This window comes from Sceloporus undulatus, chromosome 3 (genome assembly GCF_019175285.1).
Source record: "Sceloporus undulatus isolate JIND9_A2432 ecotype Alabama chromosome 3, SceUnd_v1.1, whole genome shotgun sequence".
Classification (NCBI taxonomy): Eukaryota; Metazoa; Chordata; class Lepidosauria; order Squamata; family Phrynosomatidae; genus Sceloporus; species Sceloporus undulatus.
The window spans coordinates 60,466,187-60,474,846 of record NC_056524.1 but is presented as its reverse complement, the minus strand read 5'-3'; the positions used below and the strand labels follow the sequence as shown (position 1 = coordinate 60,474,846).

The window sequence follows — 8,660 nt, the reverse complement described above, 5'->3', positions numbered from 1 at the left end:
TTCTGAAACAATAACACAGCAGTCGCTAACTCAGGTGGCAGATACTGTCTATGGACTGTTGAAACAACATGTTGACAAATAACAAATTGATATGTTTTAATTTACCTGTACACAGAATTTTTTTAAAAAAAAACTTACTAAATTTAAGTGTGACAGGAAAGTTATTGTCTAAGAAGTCTATATATCTGGGGATGTTAAAATGATTTGTCTCTTTGATTTTTAGTTTCTTTTTAACTATTAATTATTATACAGTGGACCCTTGTTATATGCTGGGGTTCGGTTCCAAGTTCCCCCGTGAATAAGAAAATCCGTGGATGCTCAAGTCCCATTAAATATAATGACCTAACAAAATGGTGTCCCTTATAAAAAATGGAAAATCAAGGTTTGATATTTGAAATGTATACTTTTTTTGAACATTTTCAAACCGTGGATGCTTGAATCCGTGTATAAAATAGCTGTGTATAAGAAGGGCCAACTGTACATTCAGAGGGTTTTGTACTCATAATCTATTTAAAATGTACATTTTAAATACATTTTAAGTAAATTTTCCCTTTATGACATATGTAGAACTTTATTTTATTTTAAATGTGCCTATAGTTTTTACTGCTGCGTGGCTTATTCTTTTCCATTTTTTATTTGTTTCTGTGTTCTGTCAATATACTGATTTCACCAATAGGGACAATGTATGGTCTTTTAGATACTACTGGATTCCCATCATCCTTCACCATGGACTCCTGTCATCCTTTCCCATTGACTACAGTGGCTATGGCTGATGGAGCTTGTAGGCTAATAACACCTGGAAAACCAGAGGTTCTCATCCCATCTTAAACGTCTGCACACAAATTAAAATTAGTCAGCTTTTTTTTAACTACACTTAACACTGTGAATTATATGGAACATTAAATAGCTTAGCCTTGACTGAAATATATATTTCATTCATTTCCAGAGAGCAAGCAAGGTCTTTATCCTAATCTGAAATGTAAATACTGTGGGACAACACTGACATTTTCAACAGGAAAGATTGTTGACAGACTATAATTGACCTAAAGACTGCTGTGACAGTTCCTAGTTGCATCAGTAATATTTGAATAGGATTGTCATTGGTCATTCATGTAATCAGGGATAATGGAAATCTTGCAAATGTTGTAGCTCACAGTTATTTTACATCAGTAAACATTTTCATAATGCAGATTTTAAACTCAACATTATTTTAAAACACTTTATTATATGGCAAATGATTTCTTTAAAGTACATCAGTACTGATACCAGTCATTATGCTTTTCCACTCTAGTCACTCACCTGCACAAAAAATAAACTGCAACAAGGAAAAATACAGAAATACTGTGGGTTGAGCAGAGAAGAACTATTTTAATTTCCCCAAATATATTTTGAGATCAACATTCAACCTTCTTGGGTGAGGTAACATTTAACAATATTCTTTCTCATATTCAAGGACATGATCACAATTATTATGTGAGATATTCTGCATTTCCCTCATAGAGAGAACTTGGGTGAAACTACATGATATGTTTAACATGTAATTAGAAGACATTCTTCCTCAGGCTGCATAAGAGATCTTGTCTACGTTTCTCCTCACATATACATTTTGCATTTAGCATGGTCGGCTTTGGTGCTGAGTAGACATATCAGGATACGGTGGGCTGATGCCAAGCTATTTTGGCCCAGGTGCTCACTGGGTCATTCCCCAGACTGGCATGGGGATATGTGGGTTTTATGCACCCATCTTTGTACCAAGCTGGGACCCACTATCAATGCATACTTCCTCCTTTGCTGCACCATTGCTTGTACTCATATGCCCCCTGTTGCTGCATCTGATGTGGAAATGGGGCACTTGGCTGTGCCTACCTGGCCAAGCACATTGTTTCAGCATCAGATGCAGGGACAAAGGGCTTCTGAGTATGACTTATGGCACAACAAGGTAAGGAACATGGGGAGGCATCTAAACAGATATCTAAACAGTTTCCAGGAAATTCTGTGGCAAACATTGATCAAATTATACCAGGATCAGACTAGATCCACTGGATTTGCATCCAATCTGGCAGGATTGACACAATCCTGGCCCCAGACTTTTGGCCTGCATCTAAACTTAGCAATGGAAAGCTGAGAGTAACACAGATCTTATGGTTCATGTGGACAACTCCTTTGTCACTGTTGAAAGGTAAACACAAAGTTAATTTTACATTCTAATTTCTGAAGCAGGTATCTCTAAATCTCTAAGGTTTAGCAAACAAAACCGATTAAACAGAGGGAACACATACCTCTCCTCCCTCTTCATTTCTAGTTTGACTCTGGTTGATTGTGGTAGCCAGCTGTTTTAACTGTGTGCATGTCAAACATTTGATTTTATCACACATACAGAACAAACTGAACCATATGCTGTGGTTAAGAGGTCTGGGTTAATAAATTATTATTACAACTAAAGCAGACACTAACGTGTGGTTTTATTTTTCACAATAAAATCATGGTCCAGATTCTTTGTGGAAATAAGGAGCACAGAATTAAAAATTGAGAGTTATGGGGATCAGTTATGCACACACACACACGCACACTCACACATACATAGAAGATTGCTGTAATAAACTTTAGCCATGAAGATTGGGAGAATAAGATTTTAATATGTCACTGTGCCTTCTGTTTCTCTCTCAGACTTTGTGGAAGATAGTACTGACTTTTATTTATTTATTAAAAAAACTTTTAAACTCATGTTCAAAGGATTACTTGTTAACTAGAAAATTCATTGATGACTGAAATGGAAACACAGAATTCTGTACACACATAAGTAATTTAGCAACAAATAAAACAAATAAGAAAAAAGGCTCTTTCTGCACTTCTTGGCTATGCTTGGGTTTTTAATAATTGATGTGGTTTATAATGTATTTATATTTCTGAGAAAGAAAGTATGTATGAGGTTCTGTATTCACAGAAAGAGGTACCCATAGACAAATAACTGAAGATTTTCATTTTTGTTTGCTTTACTAAAGCAAAGTGGCATGCTACCCAAAGGCACAAAGACATTTTATTTATCACTGTTTAGCACTTAAATGCAGAACTTCACAATCATGAGAAACACCACTGTTCCCTGATACAGACGTGGAAATATTTTGGGGGATTTATTATATGATTACATATTGTTAAAACAATCCATGTCAGTTTTATTTTATTATGTATATAATTAGAGAGATATAAAATAGACCTCACTCTGTCTATGAAGAACCCCTACATAAATGCATGATGTTACACAGTGGTTTTTTTATGTTGGTTCTGCACTAGGCTTAGCAGATATTCCTTATATTTGGAGCATCTTCTATAATAAGAGTGAACTACTACTTTTTGTGTTACTTGTAAGAATATAGCACCATTCATGCACATGATCTGAATCCCGATGTTTGCTGAACTAGTGTGTCAAAATGAAGAAAACATCTAGTGTAGACTCAAGAAGACTACAGAGGGGATAGAGCAAGCTCAGCAAGTAGAAATCATTGACTGGTGATAAGGAAAAAGAAGGGTGAGAGGAAATTCAAAGATATGGCATGTAAAAGGACCATGGCTGACTGGTTGACTTTCTTGACTGCCATATTTCATTCACCATCCTTCCTGTTTGGGTTAAACTTTTTTTCTCCTGCACTGAGAAATTGTAGTAGCGTCCTTGCAAGTGAAGATGAAATAAGTGAATATTTGTATCCTTCAGTTGTTTAAAGTGCTAAATCATATTCCCTAAAAAGGTTCAGCACCATGGATAGCTCTGTTGAAGTTCAGACCAGAGCAGATTCATTGTCCCACTAACATGGGAACCATAAGCTGTCATGGAGCAGGGATGCAGACCTGCAATGAACCTGTGCTGAATGCTGGACGAATCTCTCGAGACATAGCGCTACTGTCATCTTGTACAACTCCTGCCCATATCCTTGTGTTGATATCAACTGAGGCCTTTTGGCAGCAGTCTTTCACCTGTCAGGCCACCACTCAATAGTAGCAGCTAGGAAACACTTCCAGTATCACCTAGTGTTCCATCTATTTTTGTCAAGAAACAGTAAAAAATTACAATCTTACCTGAACTGAAATTAATACATTTTTACAACAGATTCCTTTTACAAATGATTAAATTTTCATGATTTCTCTTAAATTTCCTATGAAAACAATAGCAAAATATGACATGCATATTTAAGAGATATACGTGGGATATTTTCCATCTAGAAAGTAATATAAAAATAAAGGTTATTTGAGTTCCCACATTTATCTTATCGATGTATAATGTTTTGAGGCTGCAATCCTGTATTTATTTAGTGAGAACTAACACACAATGCAGTTTGGGGAAGACATGTATCAGGTTATCTTGGATTGGATTGTTATGTCAGGATACACAAATAACATTACTGTTTCTTTACCTGCACAACCACAGGCATCTGCACTCTCACTAGGCATGCCAGGCATTTGGGTATTTCAATTCATCCTAAAATCTTCAGTTAGAATTACAGTCTCCTTTCCAAACTCATGGACCTGATATCCACACCCTTGAATACATGCGAAAAGGTTATTTTCTATGGTGCACACGCCCGGGCCGTGCACATGGGGCATGCCCCATTCAAGCCAATGAGGCCTGAATATGTGCGAGCCTCTGTTTTCAAGGGGTAGGTGGGTCTGGAATGAATATACTGCATATACATCTGAAAAATTATATGATCCATTCATATGGTCACTAGAAAATGTATTATTGTCAGAAAATAATTATTTTCGTATGAGTAGCTTTGTATCTGTAAGCATACAGCCCGTCATAATCCATCAAGAATATTTCTAATAAATATTCAGTCTCGGGGGGAAATGAGTAAGGATGTGGGAAAATGTAGTAGTGGATTGCAATTATTCTACTTGGTTTGTTGAGGAAACATGTTGATGTTGTTGTTAAACAGCAGTTGTTTTTTTTTTTTTCTGAAGAAGAATCACCAAGTTTAAGACTCTTAGGTGGCTTTCAGAAAACCCTCATGTCCTAGTTTTTCAAATACTTCTGCCATTGTCACAACTATTGTTAGAGCTGGATTTCTGCATCTGAAACACTCTTTTCATAATTTCTTAATTTCATAATTTCTTGGCAAGCCAATATCAGTAATGTCTGTAAGGATGAACCTCATAAATAAGTCTGGTACCTATGAGTGAGATGACATTTAAACCCTAAGCCCAAAATTAGTTTCACCTATGACAGACCCATTGTAGTCAATGGCATTAATTTTTGTCTACCAAGTCAGATTTATAAAATAGTTATGTATGATATCTATTTATTTATTTAGTAGGCATGCATGATGTTGGATTTAACCCTATGCCCAACTATGGAACTGAAGGGATACTTCCACTGTAAATTACGTTGTCATTCTGAAGTGAAAACAAGGGGAGAATAGTGGAGACTAGTTAAAATGTTTCACTATTTTGGATTGTATATTATATGTGTTTTCCCCTTATACATGTGACTAGTTCCCCATATGCAAAGAAACATTGTAATTGTGTTTCTTGAATATTAGCTCCATGCTTTGAGTGACATATATCTTTTAAAACAGGGAAAAGCTTCCAAAATACGGTTGCGATATGAATTGGATAATGTCCAAAGGAATTAAAAAATGCTCACACTGGAGAGGGTCAAGAAAAAAATAGTTTGTTGGATCCTAGCCTTTGCTGAATAGGTTTTTGTTGTTGTTATATTGAAACAAAGATATTTATGTTTGTACTAAATGACTGAAAGCAAAGAATGAACAATGTTATGTTTTATAGATACAGTGAGGCAACTCAGTTGAGCCTGTATTTATTGTTGCAAGATTTCCTTTGAGACTGAGTGCTATGGTCATATTCCAGGATATTCCAGGATTCTTGCTTTCACACAAAATAAGTTTTGACAATTTTAGCTTACACACAATCTTCCAAACATAAATACAAAATATCTGAAGCACTGAAATTTCTGTGGACGTGGATAGTTAGGATGTGATCAATATTTTCATCAAAATAGTTCACAACTTTGTTAAAATCTGTACATCAAACTTATGAAGCCTTCATTGTCTTTAAGAATTGGTGTGAAGCTCAGGATTATCACCATGAGGAAGTTCAGTCTATCCTTATGTCAAAGGTCAGCTGCAGCTGAGGTCAGTATTGGCCTTTGCCAGCCACACCTATCTAATTTCTAACTGAGAATGATATATTATATATATATTTATATTTATATATATTTATATATTTTTCTTTTAAAGGCAACCAAAATTTTTTTAAAATTTCAAATACAAACAAATATAAATGTGTATGGCACTTTCTCTCATGGGTTTAATTTCCATCATAAGTGGCATAGCTGTCTCATGTACAGTCTGTGGCTAAGGGGGCATCTTGACATAAAGATTTTCTTTTTATCAATAAAATAAATTACAATATTTATATTGGCTGATTACCAAACTGGGACCATAAGACTGATGCCAGCCAGGACTATAAACTAAACCTATTGGAGTAAAATTAAAAAAAAAAGGGGGGGGGCAGTCATCAGAAGCAGTTTAAACTACTTCTATGAATTATTTCATTTACGTTGCCCTAGAAACTTAAGGTCAGATGTAAAGTTTTGGTCACAGATTTATTTAATCCAAATGCCTCCCCCCCCCTCAAGACAGCTGTAGTTGTCATATTATGCCTTGCTGTCATCTTCTTTTGACTGGATGATGTCATTCGAAACTTTGATTTCTATAGTATCTGAATTTAAAACTTCTTTTCCGTTTTCTTCCTTCAGTGGCAGTTTCCTATAAGAAACCCAAAAAGACATAATATAACAACTGTAAACTTTGCTTTTAAAAACTGACTTTGTCATTTGAGCGAGTCATTTCTTCTGTCTCAGTTGGATTGTCTCCTCATATGGATTTGAAAGTAAAAAAAAAAATCAGGAGTGGTTTAGCATTGCATTCTTCTCCATACTATTAACAAATGTCAGCTATAGCACCACTTTGGTTGTCTCTGAGAGATCCTCACCAAGTCTCTCTCTCTCTCTCTCTCTCTCTCTTTCTCACTCCCTCCCTCTCCCTCTCCCTCTCTCGCTCGCACTCTCTCTCTCTCTCTCACACACACACACTACTACTACTACTACTACTACTACTGCTCAGTAACCATTTGGCACTTTTAGTCTGGTTCTTCAGCAAATTCCCACCTGACATGGGAGACTGCTACTGTCATCATAGCCTCTTGCCTCACAGGACTGCACAATCCAACCACTACAGAAAGGTAGTTTCATGGTTGTGCCCTCCATTCAGATTTACATCTGGATTTTTGAATTTTAGAAATTGTACATGCACAGGGACTCTATACAATTGAGAAATAAATATTTGAAAAACATAAGGTCCCTCATTCATCAGATCCACTTTAGGGGGGGAAATTAAATAGCTTTAATTTCTAAAGCTTTTTCCCTATTTTCCACAGATACATTAATAATGTGAAGATATGTGCAAAACTTATAGGAACATCATTGCCACTTCTACACCCTCCATCAGCCAGTAAATTCACCTTTTGGGGGAAGGGCTTAAAACAGTTTTGGTGGTGAAAGGTGAGATGTATTGATCCATAATGCTGGGTAGTCTGTTCTGCTTAAATTACACTTCACTAGTTTCAAAGAGATAATTTACTTAGACTATTGGAAATATCTCTATGAGCATGAAAGTGCTAGAAAAAATAAACATCATATTTTGGAATGAAGGAATATCAATATGGTGTTATATTTTCTCTGGTTTCTCAAGAAATGTATCTATTATCTACTTGATTTTTACCATTATTTTCCATGTCTGTAATCCATCGCTTATGTATAGTCATAAAGAAAACAATATATTTGATTATATATTATTTTCTTAGAATTAGGATATTGTTGATATGGGTTACCGTTGCTTATCTCAATGATTATATCTTTGAGGGTTTACAGACCAGCCATTAGGGCCAACCTGGGGTGGAGTCAGGGCATGGCGTCCACACCACGCATACCCCAACTCCACCCCCAGGCTGGTGTGCTGCCATGTGCTGCACCACATGGGAGGTGGTGACATGGCGCTCCTCTGGCACTGTGTCTAAATGATGCAGTGCCAAAGGAGCACCAAAAAGCCATGGCACCGGCAGCTATGGCACACTTTACATGGTGCAAAAAGAAACCACTTTTTGCAGCTCCTTTTTGCACTGCAGAAAGGTGAGATTGGGGCCATGGTGTGCAGTTGCTACAGCCCAATCTGGCACTAAAAGAGGCATCTTCAGGCCACCCCTTAGGGGTGGTCTCCACAGCTCCAGAATCTCCCACCCCAGATTATTTATTATCAATAAGCATCAATATCTGTGAATTATTTAAAATGTCATCTTACGTACTCTGGTTCTGTTAAAGGGGTTGTTTCATTTGGCTCATTTACTGGGCTTCCATCTTCATGGTTGGTAATTCTTTCATCCTCTGTTCTCATTTCAACTATTGGTTCTTTTGATCCATCTTTCCTAAAGAATATTAATAGATTTTTAGTGTCCCTTACATGTGATTAAAAAATACAGATATTTAGTTGTTCTAGTGGTTCCATTCCTCAAAAGACTATGCAATAAATCCATATTAGTCTTTAGGTGCTGCTAGTATCTCTTTCGATTTGATCCAAACATGTCACTGGGAC

The 8,660-nt window shown here is 36.3% G+C and overlaps 1 protein-coding gene across 1 annotated transcript in view; it reads right to left on the bottom strand.

Annotated features, from left to right (window-relative positions):
• Window positions 1–850: 850 nt before the first annotated feature.
• The window catches only part of NCAM2 (neural cell adhesion molecule 2), a 290,517-nt gene continuing 282,707 nt past the window's right edge, over window positions 851–8,660 (bottom strand). The window contains exons 17-18 of the mRNA XM_042459409.1: window positions 8,374–8,493; window positions 851–6,779 (exon numbers count right to left, since the gene is read on the bottom strand). Of these exons, the coding sequence (XP_042315343.1) occupies window positions 6,668–6,779; window positions 8,374–8,493 (232 nt within the window). The 3' untranslated portion in view covers window positions 851–6,667. The remainder of the gene's footprint in view (window positions 6,780–8,373; window positions 8,494–8,660) is intronic.